Here is a 16958-nt window from a genome sequence, read left to right on the forward strand (position 1 = left end):
CACCCCCAAGACTGTTCCTCCCAAGACTTTTCCTCCCAAGACTTTTCACCCCCAATTTGGGAGTGAAAAGTCTGGTGTTTTATAACATATGAAGACTTTTCACCCCCTATTTGTTTTCATTATTACTATGATTATAGGGGGTTGTATAGTTATGAATAATTTCATATGTATTATAATTAGGTTAATACATTGAAAAAAAAAGATGTTTGTTAGTAGAGATGACCATAAACTTTAAACATAAGTTATTTACAAGGTTATCTTTTAATCCATTTTTTTGTTCAATGATTGAAAATGTGACCTTGATAACTAAATGTACTTTTGATAGTTACAAAACTAAAAATTAACAGTGTTGTGACATAAAAAAAAAACATTGCTAATACATTGCTGCTTTCAAATACTTTACATCATAGTAGAAATATATACAAATTTTGTACAATGAATTATTAACGGTAAAAAATAAGATTGAATAAAAAATTGACCCATTTGTGTTGTTTGTTATATTGTGAGAAAATAAATTATATAAGTCAATCAAGTGTTTATAGAAGATTAATGATTTGGCTGATTAAAACAAAGTTTGGGGATTTTTGGACTTTAATTAATTTTGTCCAAATATTATGCTGATTTTGTGTAGGAAATATATTGCTAATCTATTGTGGAAAAAATGTTATATTAAAACTGTTTATATTGCACATCGTTTGTTGTTGACAACTTAATTGTTAGTTTTTGTTATCCTTAATAGGCAAGTGATGCAAAATTTATAAATTAAGTCTATCAACTGTTAATTTAATTGCCAGCATTCTCTTGCATGTTTTAGTATATTTTGTCCTTATAATGATAAGCTGTACATGTTTAAGTTATATCAATAAATTGAAATAATAACAAATTCTCAATTATCTAATAAGTCGAAATGGTTTGATGAATCTTGTTACATATAGCAAAAAATAATTTCAAGAAAGGAAGAAATTGGTTATCACACTAGACAGCTTTAATTCCTCTGGATAGATTTTTTTTTCCAACTCTGTTTTACTTAACGCCATTTTGCTAACAGAGACTGCACTGTTGTTATTGAGTGCCCAAGATTGATACTGCTGACAAAAGTAACATTATTCGAACAGTAGACATATGCGTACGAATCTTTTAGTATTTCAAAGTTATACACGCATCTGGATGAGAATTGGGTATTTTGGGTTTTTGTTGGAGTTTTGATATTCATTAAAAATAAATCTATTGGGTATTTTGCAAATTTTAATTGAGTACGCAAATACGCAGCTTATCTGTTGCTCTGGTAGATATAACATCACAGATCATAATGATATAAAATGTAAATTTTGTAATCTTAATTCTTTAGAAAATGAATATCACTTTCTTCTTGTATGTCCGTTGTATAAAGAATTACGAAGAAAATGTTTAATACTATATTACTGTAAATGGCCCTCTCTGTAAATCTGATAATCTGATGTCTACGGAAAATAGGAAGGAATTACTGAATCTGTCATTTATTTTGCAAATAAACTTAGACAAGATATTGAAAGTTAGTTTCATTTTTGAAGCAACATCATTTTTGAGTGATGAGTAAAATTTTGTTTGTTTTTTGATTTCCATAAGATCAGTCAAGGTTTAGATTAATTAAAGTTTAATATATTACAGGTTAGCCAGTTAATCCATTTATATTTTAACACTTATTCCTGTCAATCAAAAGGTGTTGATTAAATCACAACACCTATGAAGAGTTTAAAATATTGACTATTTCTGTCAATCAAAAGGTGTTGATTAAACACAACACCTATGAAGAGTTTAAAATATTGACCTACAATGAAATGAATGACTTTCAAATTGTAATATTAGTTTATTTATTTATTTATTTATTTATTTCAGTCTCATCAGCATACATAAATAACAGTACATACATGTATTACATATAATAACATTAAACATATCGAATGCTGCCACTCAATACTGAGTTACCTGAGACTATATATCTTGTTAATTATATAAAAATATATCATAAAATTAAATCCACATCATATTGCATATATAAATACCCATATTACACGTTATCACAATAATTGGGCTATCATTATTATACTATAGGATAAACATATATCCTCTAATTCTAACCCCTAGTTAACATTTACATCTATATTGTAATCTAAATCTACTCTTATTTTTCAGAATTATATTACATAATTAAAACTTGAATCCATTTGAATAACATTGAAAAAAAATCATTAAGAAGTCTCAACAAATTGACATTTAAAAAGACCAATTGATTAAGTTGACTACATGTATGTTACCCTAAATTCAGTGTATATTTTATATAAATAGAATTATGGTCTGTATAGTAACAAATTATCTTCATAAATGCCCTAACAACCTATACAAAATACATAAAAAAAAAAGATTTTAAATGGCAAATAACAAAATATTTCACATTTTCACTATATTAAAAATTGGGGGTGAAAAGTCTAGGGTTTGTAAAATTGGGGGTGAAAAGTCTTGGGAGGAAACGTCTTGGGGGTGAAATGTCTAGGGGAGGAAAAGTCTTGGGGGTGAAACGTCTGGAATTCAATCTTAATGGCGGCGCGCGGAAATATATTAGAAATATGCATGAGTGTCAAAGTTAGATTTAAAAAAAAATCTAGTTAGATTAAAAAAAAAATCTATACATTGAATTTTATGATTTATAACCATATTGTATGTTATTAAAGACCATTTGTGTTGACTTGATGATGGTATATACGAAACATAGATAATTCTATATTTCCGCGCACCACCATTAAGGTTATACTAACCCAAAACGGCCGATCGATAGCACGAAATATTTAGTGAAATTAAGTGAAATGAGTTAGTTTACAATGTCATTTATGCATATCCTAACATAAATTTGATGCCTCTTAAATACTTCAGTAATCCTAGCCTATTCTCATAGGGTTGTCTAGGAATACGGAACTCCCGTAATCCTAGAACCGGAGGCTAGGATTACGGTACCGTAATCATAGCCACTGCCATTTTTTTTATGAAACCTGGTACACTGATCGCGAGTAATATGGAAAAAGTGCATCTTTGTTTATTTGTTTTCTATGCTAGAAAATGTAGTTGCTAAGGCAGCACGTAGGTAAAATATGACAAAAACTCTCGAAACTTGTAAAATTATTGCTGAAATTTGGATTGGACAAAACTCACAGTCTTCGTATTTTGCTGCCTTATAAAATTTTTTATATATATATATATATATATATATATATATATATATATATATATATATATATATATAAATATTATAAAGGCAGATATAAAAGGTTCCATATAAGTTTTATTTCACTGATACTGCCAGGTAATAAATTCATACTCTTAAAATTTACATCATAGAAATTTGGGCAGTTTTGACCAATTGAAAATGTTGGAAAAGTTGGCAAATATTTTTTCTTTACACGAAAATTGCTGTTAGCAAACAAAGTCAATGCATCGCTAATCCAGCGTACTCTGAACATGTCATTGTCTCAAAATTGTTTCAGTCCAAATAATGCAATCGGGTAGAGAATAAGGGTGCACTTACAACTTTGCTGTTGTAACGAAGGGGTAGAGTGTGTGCCTTAGGTGTGGGAGGTCCTGGGTCATGGAGAGCTTTAATATTTGTATTCTGTTACAGCATATGTTTCAAGGTTATATTGGACTGTTCTAGTTGTCCTATATTTTAGCGAATAGTATAATGGACCATTGTGATTGTCTAGCAATCCAGATCACTGTTGAAGGTAAAATGAAATACACCCAAATAGAAAATATCCAATATAATATATATATTATGTCCCTTTGATGTTTCTTCTCTATATATCCAAGAAGAGGTACATTTACTCTGATACGTATTAGACCTTCCTGATTTACTTAAACACAAAATTTCCTTTTAATATTTGAAAATATGCTCATAACTATGCACTTTTGGTTAAAATATTTTATTTATTTTTAGCTCGACTTTTCGAAGAAAAGGTAGAGCTGTTACACTCGCCCCGGCATCGCCATCAGCGTTGCCGTCGCCGTCGCAGTTGATTAAAGTTTTTGATAAAGTCAAATATCTCTGTTTAATAGTTACTATCAAAGCTTTTGACTTGAAACTTAAAATAGTTATATACTATCAAAGTCTACACCAGGAGAAACAATCCCCATAACTCTGCTTTCAATTTTGATAGAGTTATGCTCCTTTTTAACTTAAATTTTTTTGGTTAAAGTTATATAAAGTTTTTACTGGCAAAGCTCTAATTCCGAGTCAAGCGCTGAGAAAATTCGAGCGTACTGTCTTACGGACAGCTCTTGTTGAGAAATAATAATTATATGGACATTTGCATGCATTTTAAAGCTTTTGTACGTCATACGTTTGTTTTGAAAAAATTACAAGCGACTTTTGTCATTCAACCAAATATATAAATAGATATAGTAATAAGGAGAATATGAAGACCAAACATCTAAATTGTGGTTGCTATGACAACAAACATAGTACATATCTTTATGTACCCCTTTGAAAAAGAGCGGGTATATTGGTATGCATTTTGTATTTCGTCAACAACTTTGCTTTGGCCGCCAGTGTAAAGACATTACCAAGTACTTTGACTTTGGTAATGGACTGAAATCTGTATATTCACCCTATACATTCAACAGTAATGGCTAAATATAAACAATGGACACTAGGAATGAATGACTGACAGGCAATCTTAGTTATAATACTGATTGACAGCAAATGCTAATGAAATTTTAGGAGTAAGAGAGGTAATTAGTTTGTAACTGGAAATTACTAACAACTGAAATACTATTGAAACTTGTAAAGTTATTTTTGAAATTATGACAAAGGTGGCTGTGTTCTTTGCCTGCTGCTTAATAATATAAAACATTCAGTATAAGTTATAATTCAATGGCACTGCCTGTTAGAAAGATCATAAAATAAGTATAAGAGAAATCTGGGAAGTTTCGACTGTTTAAAAATGTTGGAAAAAAACTAGATTGTAGTTTTTGTATACACAAAAATTGCTGTTAGGGTTACAAAACCAATATACTGTTGATCTAGAATAGTACACTTTACATGACATTATCACAAGATTGTTCAAGTTCACGTAAAAAGGTGCATTTACTCTGCCTTGCTATATAACCTGATGTTTTAGCGGTGCAGTGTAGAAGCTATCCAGCTGACTTGGGGGAGGTCAATGGTTTTACTATGGTGCCAGCTCATGCCTGAAACAATGCTCAGAGGGGCATCTGTGTCTTTCTTCCACATGGAGAACTGGAGAAGTCGCTGTATGACCTAAATGGAGTCAGTGTGGCTTTAAACAAATCAAAACAATATATTTAAGTGAAGTTCTGTCTATACAATGTTAAAATTTCACAGTATTGCCTGTGGTAAGTATAATGACAGGTATTGCTTTGTGGTCGGTAGGTAAAGATATATTAAACCTGAATTCATATTTGAAATATGAACAGTTACATCATAGTATCTGTGTAAACATTAAATTCATATGTGTGTACAGACACTAATATGTATTAGATTTAAATTTGTACACGCCTAATGTATAGTTAAGCACACAATAAATGTGCACTACCACAAACAGAACTGGAAGATTTTTTACAAATGACTGTCACACATGACATTTAATTGTGACTGTAGCTCTACAAACACAAGTCAGTTTATATATTTTGTCAAGTTAAATTCATTTGATTAGAATTTTCTATATTTCAAGTTATTATCTAAAGATAAACTATTTTAGTGAAAGATGCACTTTGGATATCTTTAAATGTCAAGGCCATAGTAGACTGAAAACTCTTGATCAATATCTGAAGATTGCTTTGGCGTAAGACAGACTACATAGCATGACTTCATGTAAATACAAATGTCACAGTGATTTTGTTTTTAATGGAATATTAAATTCAAAACCAATACTTCTTTCAGACAGCAAAGGCAGTTATATACATTAAAAATTTTCATTACTTTAACAGACATGGTGTGAATTTTGAATTTGTATATCGTGGCGGAGCTAGACTTAGAGATCAATACCAGAGGTTACTTAGAAATTTGCATAAAAAGGTTAACTTTTATGGTTCTGTCACACTTTATGTGTGGTTAGGTACTTGTGACCTCACATGTAAGGTTAATGGTTCAAAGTTTATTACTTTGAGACACATTTCGGATTCTCAGTGTCATTCTTATATGATTTACTGGATTCATAAATATGAACAGCTTGTTTCACAGTGCCCATCGGTCAAATTAATCTGGTAGGAAATGCCTCCTTATTCAATTTCTGATTGGAACAAAAGTCGTTTCCACAGAAATCCTGAAAATTTTAAGGAACAGGCCATTGTTTTAAATGGCCGTATTGTTTTGGTCAATGAGTATTTAAAATCATTGAACCAGTCACGTGGTGTTTCATCCCTGCGTTTCAGAGCTGACCTCCTTCATTACAGGAAAAATAGCTCCAGGTCATCAAACAGAAGCACTCTGAATTTAAAACTATACAAAGATGGTATTCACCCCGGCTTAGTTTTAGCCAAGTACTGGTCAAGGCGTTTTGCTCAAAGGGCAATTGTTGACTGTTCCTAGTGTTTGTTTTCTGATTTGTCTCATGGGCGTAGCAGGAGACGGGTAGGTAGGGATTGACCCAATCACTGTACCAGCTGCATTCTTGATTCATTTTCAGATATAAATACTGGATCAGTTTATATTGTCCCGAAACTCGTGTGGCCTTGTACAGAGTGTTATTTTGATCAGTTTTCAACAGACAAAGTATATTGTGTTTTCAAAATTAAATTTGTGAATATTTTGTAGTTTTACAAAATTTTTGTAACATTTTGCAATTTTCGCAAAAGTTTTACATTAGTAGTATAGGTGTCCTTTTGGTGGCAACACTGTAACACTAGTACAGTGTGCAATATTTGATTATCTTGGATTTCTTGTGTTGTGATAAAGTTTATTTATTCATAGTTTATTGATATTGTGTGTTATTCATTGTATTGAAAATGTCTTTTTCTCAGGGTGCTGAAGGTGATTTTGATGAGATACCAGCTGATAAAGCTTTATTTCGGGTCATATCTGATATTAACAAAGGTCAGGAATACAGAGTTATTTCCAGGTCGGATTATGACAAGTTTTTAGATTATCAAAAGTCCTCTTTCGTACACAGTACTCCTCAATCTGGTAGTAACCCAAATGTAGGTAGAGGTAGGGCATCATTATTTGCTAGTTTGAGTGACCAGACTCATGACAAGAAGCCAGCACGTAGTTTATTTGGTAATGTACCAAATGTAAGTTTTCGTACCATTGACGAAACTCCTGTCAAACAGCCTTATAGTTTTAAGGATTATGGTAACACATCTGTAATAGGTACAACGTATGTTCCAAAGTTACCAGTATTTAGTGGTGCTGAAGATACACCCAAGGGCGAGGTTAAATTTGACACATGGCAGTTTGAGGTCAAATGTTTAATTAGTGACTGTCATATACCCGAGTCATTAATCCTTCAGTCGATTAGAAATTCTCTGAAAGGTCAGGCTAGGTCTATGTTAGTGTCTGTAGGCGAGCATGCTACACCCTTGGATATTTTGAACAAATTGGATGGTTTCTATGGCAATGTAGAAAGTGGTGAAGATTTGATGCAATCTTTCTATAGTGACTGTCAGAAACAATCTGAATCCATAGTATCGTTTAGAGTTAGATCAGAAGAAACATTGTCTAGAGCAGTTCAAAACGACCATATTGATAATGTTGCGAAGGATTCAATGCTTCGTAACAAATTATGGATCGGTCTTAGGGACAAAGATTTGAAAAAAACTACCCATCATAACATAAAGGATTTTAGATCTCTGTTGCGGGAAATTAGAAAAGTAGAACAAAAAGAGTTAGTTAGTGTTAGTAGTTCTAGTTCTACTAAGCCTAAGGTAGTTCAGCAGCATAGTAGTCAAGTTGAGGCTAATCAAGTTGAAACTCAGACTGATTCTAATGCTCTTGTTTTGAAACAGCTTCAAGAGCTCATGAGTAGAATGAAAACTCTGGAGAGTAAAATGGAGTCTTCCATAGCAAGTAACGCAAACTCTCAATCGTCCGGTGCAAGGAACTCAAATGAGCAATATTCAGGTAATTTTCCTGGTAACTGTAGGGGTAGATTTAATAACCCTAGTCAAGCAAGAGGTCGAGGTAGAGGTTATGGTAGATATTTTAGGAGAGATTTTAATAGAGGTAATGTCAGGGACCGAGGTAATGCTCCTATTAATCAGCAGAACAAACAACCTGATAATTTAAACAGGTAAGTTCTTCTGTTGCTGGGCAAACACAAGAACAGGACTTCACGGAGTCAATGCAGAGCCCACAATGTAATGTGCAAAAAGTAGATAGTACAAAACCGTCAGTTTTGAGTAGAATGGTTGGTTCTTCCAATGTTAGTTCTATCACTGTTTGTGGTGTAGAAACTAGTGGTTTAATAGACACAGGTTCTATGATCACTTCAATTTCTGAAGAATTTTATAAAACACTTCAGCCATTGCCTGTCTTATATGACATAACTGATTTTGGTTTGTCTGTTGAAAGTGCCACAGGTGCACAATTACCCTACAAAGGTTATGTTGAAGCAGATATTTCTGTTCCATTTTTAGTTGAAGGTTCTTTTTGCATACCATTGTTAGTAGTTCCTACTACAGAATACAGTAGTAAAGTTCCTGTTATTGTAGGTACAAATTTAATCAGGTTGTGTAAGGATAGTAGTTCTGATAATAGTTTACCTGAAGAATGGCAGACAGCAATAGATAATTTATGTGGTAGCATACCAGTTAAAACAACAAACAATTATGCCATCAAAATTCAGCCAAATGAGGTCAAAACTATCCATGGTTTCGTTAGGAAGGTAGATGACACCGAGTCAGCAGTCATAGAACACATAGATCATTGTCTGTCCGGTGGTCTTACTATTTGTCCTAGAGTAGTTTCTTTGAAATCGGCAGGTAATACTGTTAGAGTACCGGTTAGAGTATGTAACCTTTCTGCTAAGGTCATTGATATTCAACCAAAGTCTCTTTTATGTTCCCTACATAGTGTAAAAGTTGTAGATTCCTGGAATCCTGAATCCTGTGTTCAGTCCAAATCGTCTCCCGAAACTTCAAAATTGGAGGAGATGGGTGTTAAAGTTGACACAGAAAATTTACCTCCAGAACAGTTAGTTAGAGTTAGGCAAGTTCTAGGAAATTGGTCACATATCTTTTCTACTGGTCCAACAGATTTAGGTAAAACAAATATTGTCCAGCATGAAATCTATCTGATGATGCTCCTTTCAAGGATGCTTATCGTAGAATACCTCCAGGTATGATAGAAGAAGTCAGACAGCATTTGAAAGAAATGCTTGATGCTGATGCAATAAGACCTTCCAATAGTCCATTTTCTTCTAATGTAGTGCTTGTTAGACAGAAGGACGGAAGTCTAAGATTCTGCATTGACTTCCGGAAGTTAAATAATAGGACAGTTAAAGATGCTTATATGTTACCTAGAGTAGATGACACTATAGATAGACTAATTGGTTCAAAGTATTTTTCTAAATTAGATCTACGTAGTGGCTACTGGCAGGTAGAAATGAAAGAGGAGGATAAACTAAAAACTGCTTTTACTGTTGGTAACCTTGGTTTTTATGAATGCAACAGGATGGCTTTCGGTCTAACCAATACCCCGGCTACATTTCAACGTTTAATGGAACGTTGCATGGGTGATATGAATTTGAAAGAATGTCTGATCTTTTTAGACGATATTCTTACTTATTCTCAAACTTTCGAGGAACATATTCGGAGGTTAGAAGCTGTTTTTGAAAGGTTAAATGAAAATGGGTTAAAACTGAAACCTAGCAAATGTGAGTTGTTCAGATATAGTGTTAGTTATCTTGGTCATATTGTTAGCCAAGATGGTATTGCAACTGACCTTGAGAAAATCAATGCTTTGGTTGCTTGGCCTGTCCCTAAAAATGTCAAAGAGTTACGTTCTTTCCTTGATTTTACAGGATACTAAAGAAAAATTGTGTAAAATTATTCCAAGCTGGCAAAACCACTGAATGATTTATTGACAGGTATTTCAACCAAAAAGGGGCAAAAAGAGTACCTCTAAACAAAAGGCAAGTACTTGGCATTGGGGAGATCTTCAGCAGCAGGCATTTGAACTTTTGAATGAAAAACTTTCTTCGCCCCCTGTTTTAGCTTATGCTGATTACGACAAACCCTTTATTTTAAATGTCGACGCTTCAGGTAATGGTTTAGGGGCTATCAGAATCAAAATGGTAAATAACGTGTCATTGCGTATGCCAGTAGAGGGTTAAAAAGCGGTGTAAAGAACCATCCTGCCCATAAACTTGAATATTTGTGTTTAAAATGGTCTGTTACAGAAAAATTTCATGATTATCTGTATGGAAATACCTTTACAGTAAATACAGATAATGACCTATTGACATATGTTTTTACCACTGCAAATCTAGACGCAACTGGTCATCGTTGGCTTGCGGCTCTTGGTAACTACAATTTTACAGTTCAGTATAAAACTGGAAAATCAAATCGTGATGCAGACGGCCTTTCCCGTAGACCACATGATGAACATGAAATCATTCAATTTCCTGATGTTATAAATGCAATTTGTCATTCATCAGTCACAGACTTCGTCCCTTTTGCTGAAACGTTAGGTACTTCTGAGTTGCAGGAAGATTCTCCTGAAAAAAAGACACAGAGGCATTAACTGGTCTAAAGAACAAGAACTTGATTCTACCCTTGGAAGAGTTATTTCTTTGGTTAAATCAGGAATACTTCCTAAAGGGGACGCCCTTAAAATGGAAACTCCTGAGGTATCCAGGTATCATCGTGAAAAAACTTCCATTCACAGATGGTATTTTATACCGCAATTCAACTCTTGATGGACGTACTGTTCAACAGTTAGTTTTGCCATTGAAGTTTAAGGATCTTGTTTTTCGGTCTCTTCATGATGATCTTGGTCATCAAGGTCGCGATAGAACACTTTCTCTTGTTCGTTCCCGTTTTTACTGGCCTGGTTTAAAATCGGATGTTGATTCTAAAATCAAACACTGTCACCGTTGCATTAAGAGTAAGACCCCAGCCAAGACTAGAGCACAACTGTTCAACATTTCTACAACACAGCCAATAGTTTACCAATTATTTTCATATATGTGGCTGGAAAACACCTACGTAGGCATTTCGTGAAGATGAAAGTTTTATGTGTTATATGTGAAGTATATGATATAAGTAGTTCATTGATGCCGGTAGTCACAATTCTAAGGTCAAATTAAGGTCAAGAAATTAGTTCAAAGGTCATTGAGTGCAGTTTTACTAATTTCACTTATATGGCATCATATCTTCGCCATTTTGATGACATAAGTGAGCAAAAATGGTATTTACTTGAAGCCAATGTATTTAACTATGAAATAAAATCACTATATGCAAATTAGCTCATTTGCATATTAACTAATATTAATGTAAGCGACAAAATCGTATAAAAATTGGCATGTATGTACAGCTGTACAATATTTATTGTTTTATATATAGTTTTCATGATTTGAAAAACAGAAAGGTAACAAATGATGTGTGGGATACTCATTTCTTGATAAACGCAAATGTTTATATCGCTATTGTATGTGTTTTATGTGTAGATACTGCTAGAAGTGGATGGGTTGAGTTGACTTTTGACCAACAGTTATCTTTAGCATAACTGTGTAGTTGTTTTCACAAAAGCAAGGCAATTCTTTTGTATTAGGTACATATCTGCCGGTTATTTCAAACTGTGAACCTATGTCACACAGCCAATATGGCTACCATTTTTTCAAAATGGCGACCAAAACAACCACCAAAGTAACATTTAAAGTATGTTCAAAAGAATGCACATATATGAGCGTTTACATAAGTTTTAATGTAATTTATTGCAATATTAAGATTGATAAATACAATTGATAATAAGTCCATACGCTATGTAGGCAACCTCAGATAACCAAAATGGCGCTCATTTTTCAAAATGGCTGCCAAATATCAATATGTTAAGGTTTCTTGCATACATCATAGAGTTTACATAGTTGTTTTATGTAGTTTAGCACAGTATTGTGATTGAAAAACATTACTGTTTTAAATTAGGTGGACACCATCTCAGACAAACAATAAGACAGCCACTTTTCACAATTGCCGTCAAGAAGTCAGTATGTTCAGTTTTTCTAATATACTGGAGAATGTACGAAAGGTTTTATGTAAGGTTTTGCAGTGTTTTGACGGATAATTAAAAAATATGCTATTTAAAACATACACTGGGTTTACAGACAGGATAGCTTAAATTGGTATCAATAGTATACTTGGTATGACTGGGCACTAAATGTATCTAGCAGTATAGAGAAGGCAAATATGTATATCTTTGGCATATCGGCAGGCAAACTTGGCTTTTCATACATGCCACTATGGATTTTCTTAGGATAGAGACAGGCAAACTGTGTATAAGTGATATATAGTCAGGCCATTTTTGGTATCATTTGTTTACAGACACTCCATCCTATCCGAGCATAATAGTGATGCCACTATCGTTATCGAGGGTATACAGACATGCCACTCTGGGTATCTTGTGTATACAGACTGGCCCTACTTACTTAACATACAGACATCTAGGAAAAACCTGGTTATATATATAGACAACAATAGGTAGCCTTGATACAGAGACAGATAAAATGGATATCCTAGTTATATAGGAAAATTATCCTGGGTATACATACATGTACATTCCACTACGGGTATCTTAGTTATACAATCATTCACTCTGTGTGTTTAGTGCATACATTTATAGCCCCCTGGCTATACATACAGTCCACTTTGGGTACCTTGGCTATGAATACAGGTCATGGGTATACAGAAAGGCCTGTCTGGGTATCCTGTGCATACAGACAGGTCATATTGGCTACACTTGTATACATACTGACAAATACTGGTATACTAAATACACAGACAGGCAATTCTGGGTATTCTGGACATACAGAAGGGCCAAACCGAGTTTCCTTGCAACTCTGGATATTTTGGGTATACAGGAATGTCATCTTGGCTATACAGTTGTATATAAAGGCTACTAAAGGTATCTTCGATTTACATACACACCATTCTGGGTATCTTGGGTACATAGAAATGCCATCACGGCTATACATTCAGGTCACTTTGAATGGCATTTGTATACAGACAGGTTACCACGGTTTAAAGCCATGCCACTCTGTGTAGCCTGGATATAAAAACATGTCATCGTGGCCATATATACTGGCCATCATGGATATCCCGGTTTTACATGATAAGCCTTTCTGGGTAAAAACTGGATATACAGGCAGACACCGTTGCTTTACTCTAGGCCAGTATATGCGTTGAGTATATAGACAGGTCACCTGAGTGCATCCTAGGTAGGCCACCTTGAGAATCCTGGGTATACAAATATCCTGACCGTTTACCACTATGAATATCCTGGGTATAAATACATGCCACCGGTGTACCTTAGGTATAAAGGCAGTTCTATCTGGGTATCCTTGGTATACTGTCAGGTCTTCTTGGCTATAAATACAGGCCACTGTTGGATCCTGGGTATCGCTATTTGTAAACTCGCTATACATAAAGACCACTCTGGGTATACTGGGTATGTAGGTCTTCCTGGTTATATATATACAGAAAACTATGGGTATCCTATGTGTACAAACAGGCCTCTCGTGGTATCCATTTTATACATACAGGTTATCTGGGCTATATATGTATGCCTATACGGATATCCTTGATATACAGAAAGACCGGCATGTATCCAAGGTAGACAGGTCACTCTGGGTAATATGAATATACATACAGGTCAGGTTAGCGATACATACAGATACACTTTGAGTGGCCGTGGCATAAAAAGAGGAAACTATCGGTACCATAGGTATAGATGCAGGACATTTTGGGTATATGGGGTATATAGACTGACAACATGTGTATCCTGTGTATACAGACATACCATCATAGCTATACATATATGCCAGTTATACATATACTAATTACGCTTCACAACTTTGTATCGATAGCGTAAAATAATGGATCTAAGTTTGCATGCATACAAAGGATACCACGGGTGACATGTATGACTGTATTCCTATAATACCCAAATTAACCTATCATATACTAATGTGGATTGCAAGACGAAATGGTGCAGTTCAATGTGCAAATGCTACCAATCCAACCAGGTTTGCATGTTTGAATGTGCATGCGAGGCTGTTTATTTACCAACTGTAGAAATGTATATGGCAACAAGGACAATAAAGTTATGACATTTTTAAAACAATGTCCTATGGTATTGTATAATAGAGAAAAGACTATGAGCAAGATTGAACTGTGTGAACTACGTTGTGCAGTATTTGTATAAGTGTTAAATACTAATTATATATATTCGTAATGCATGGAATATTTACAACAAAGAAAAATATCAAACAGGGAATGCCACGCACCAAAAGCGCAGCCTTACAAGCTTTACTTGGACATTTATAAAACTGATAAGATTCTTATCAATGGTTAAGAACAGATATATGTGTACTAAATGAACGTTTTAAATGCATATTTGATACATTTCAATTAATATTCATGAGTATGCAAATGAGCTGAAAAACTCTTAATTAATATTTATGAGGAACATTATTCCAAAATCAAAATATCTTACTATCCCAAAATATGGTTTATATTTGAGAAATGTAAATATTGTCAGTTTTTTAATATTTGTTGTTTGTTTTTTTTTTGTCAATGATTAATATACCCCATCCACTTTTGACAGTATTTACTCTTGCAAACAATAAATAATGCTACAAACAGATAGATATTTATATAAAGTAATGTTTCAACGGTAATATTGCTTATTTTTGTCCATTTATAAGCACAAATAGTGAAGATTTGGTCTTTGTATTATTTGAAAATAACATTTTTAATGAATTATCTGCCCATTTTTAAAGTTTTCATGAATATTCATAAGTTAGTAAATAGAAAGTTTTGATTGTAAATAAATGTACAAAGCCCTGGCTTCATTTTGATACAATTGTTGTTATTCTACACCAATAAATGACCAAGATATAAGGTATTTTATGTGACACACATGAAAATATGCACCGAATGACCTTTGACCTCGTTTATTTCACTATAAAGGGCCTCTCACGCGTGACTACCGGGCAAGTCTTTCTTGTGACACCTAGTAGATAACGTTTAACATGGTAGTAGTCCATCTTCAGAGAATGCCTACGCAAGTCACAATTTTGTAATTTCTAGGTATACTATCCTGTGCAAAGTTCTAGCTTTGCCATCTCCATTCTCTTTGACAACTTTGTAGACTTACAAATCTGTATAAGGTTTTTCAAGCACAATATAGGGGTATTTGGCCCATTTGTCGGCCAATTTGTTTTTACCTTTCAAACCGACTTTTAAAACCAGGAATCTATCACCTATGTCAATTGTTGCTTCTTTGACCTTTATGTCATAGTTTGACTTCTTTTTCTTTGCGGCTTTCTCAGATTCAGCGGAAGCTGTTTTGTAAGCAAAGTTTAGATGGTCTTTTAAAGAAGATACATAATGTTTCCTATCATGACTTATGAATATTCATGAAAACTTTAAAAATGGGCAGATAATTCATTAAAAATGTTATTTTCAAATAATACAAAGACCAAATCTTCACTATTTGTGCTTATAAATGGACAAAAATAAGCAATATTACCGTTGAAACATTACTTTATATAAATATCTATCTGTTTGTAGCATTATTTATTGTTTGCAAGAGTAAATACTGTCAAAAGTGGGTGGGGTATATTAATCATTGACAAAAAAAAAAAAACAACAAATATTAAAAAACTGACAATATTTACATTTCTCAAATATAAACCATATTTTGGGATAGTAAGATATTTTGATTTTGGAATAATGTTCCTCATAAATATTAATTAAGAGTTTTTCAGCTCATTTGCATACTCATGAATATTAATTGAAATGTATCAAATATGCATTTAAAACGTTCATTTAGTACACATATATCTGTTCTTAACCATTGATAAGAATCTTATCAGTTTTATAAATTTCCAAGTAAAGCTTGTAAGGCTGCGCTTTTGGTGCGTGGCATTCCCTGTTTGATATTTTTCTTTGTTGTAAATATTCCATGCATTACGAATATATATAATTAGTATTTAACACTTATACAAATACTGCACAACGTAGTTCACACAGTTCAATCTTGCTCATAGTCTTTTCTCTATTATACAATACCATAGGACATTGTTTTAAAAATGTCATAACTTTATTGTCCTTGTTGCCATATACATTTCTACAGTTGGTAAATAAACAGCCTCGCATGCACATTCAAACATGCAAACCTGGTTGGATTGGAAGCATTTGCACATTGAACTGCACCATTTCGTCTTGCAATCCACATTAGTATATGATAGGTTAATTTGGGTATTATAGGAATACAGTCATACATGTCACCCGTGGTATCCTTTGTATGCATGCAAACTTAGATCCATTATTTTACGCTATCGATACAAAGTTGTGAAGCGTAATTAGTATATGTATAACTGGCATATATGTATAGCTATGATGGTATGTCTGTATACACAGGATACACATGTTGTCAGTCTGTATAACCCAGATACCCAAAATGTCCTGCATCTATACCTATGGTACCGATAGTTTCCTCTTTTTATGCCACGGCCACTCAAAGTGTATCTGTATGTATCGCTAACCTGACCTGTATGTATATTCATATTACCCAGAGTGACCTGTCTACCTTGGATACATGCCGGTCTTTCTGTATATCAAGGATATCCGTATAGGCATACATATATAGCCCAGATAACCTGTATGTATAAAATGGATACCACGAGAGGCCTGTTTGTACACATAGGATACCCATAGTTTTCTGTATATATAACCAGGAAGACCTACATACC

At 33.6% G+C, this 16958-nt stretch overlaps 1 protein-coding gene across 1 annotated transcript; it reads left to right on the plus strand.

Moving 5' to 3' along the window:
* Positions 1-5914: 5914 nt before the first annotated feature.
* Positions 5915-8280, plus strand: LOC128554504 (uncharacterized; the record flags this gene model as incomplete). Its single annotated transcript, XM_053535778.1, has 2 exons — positions 5915-6127; positions 7825-8280. Coding segments are annotated over 2 exons (669 nt in total), but the record flags the coding sequence as incomplete, so codon positions are not given.
* Between the last annotated feature and the right edge of the window lie 8678 nt (positions 8281-16958).

This window comes from Mercenaria mercenaria, unplaced genomic scaffold (genome assembly GCF_021730395.1).
Source record: "Mercenaria mercenaria strain notata unplaced genomic scaffold, MADL_Memer_1 contig_5085, whole genome shotgun sequence".
Taxonomy (NCBI): Eukaryota; Metazoa; Mollusca; class Bivalvia; order Venerida; family Veneridae; genus Mercenaria; species Mercenaria mercenaria.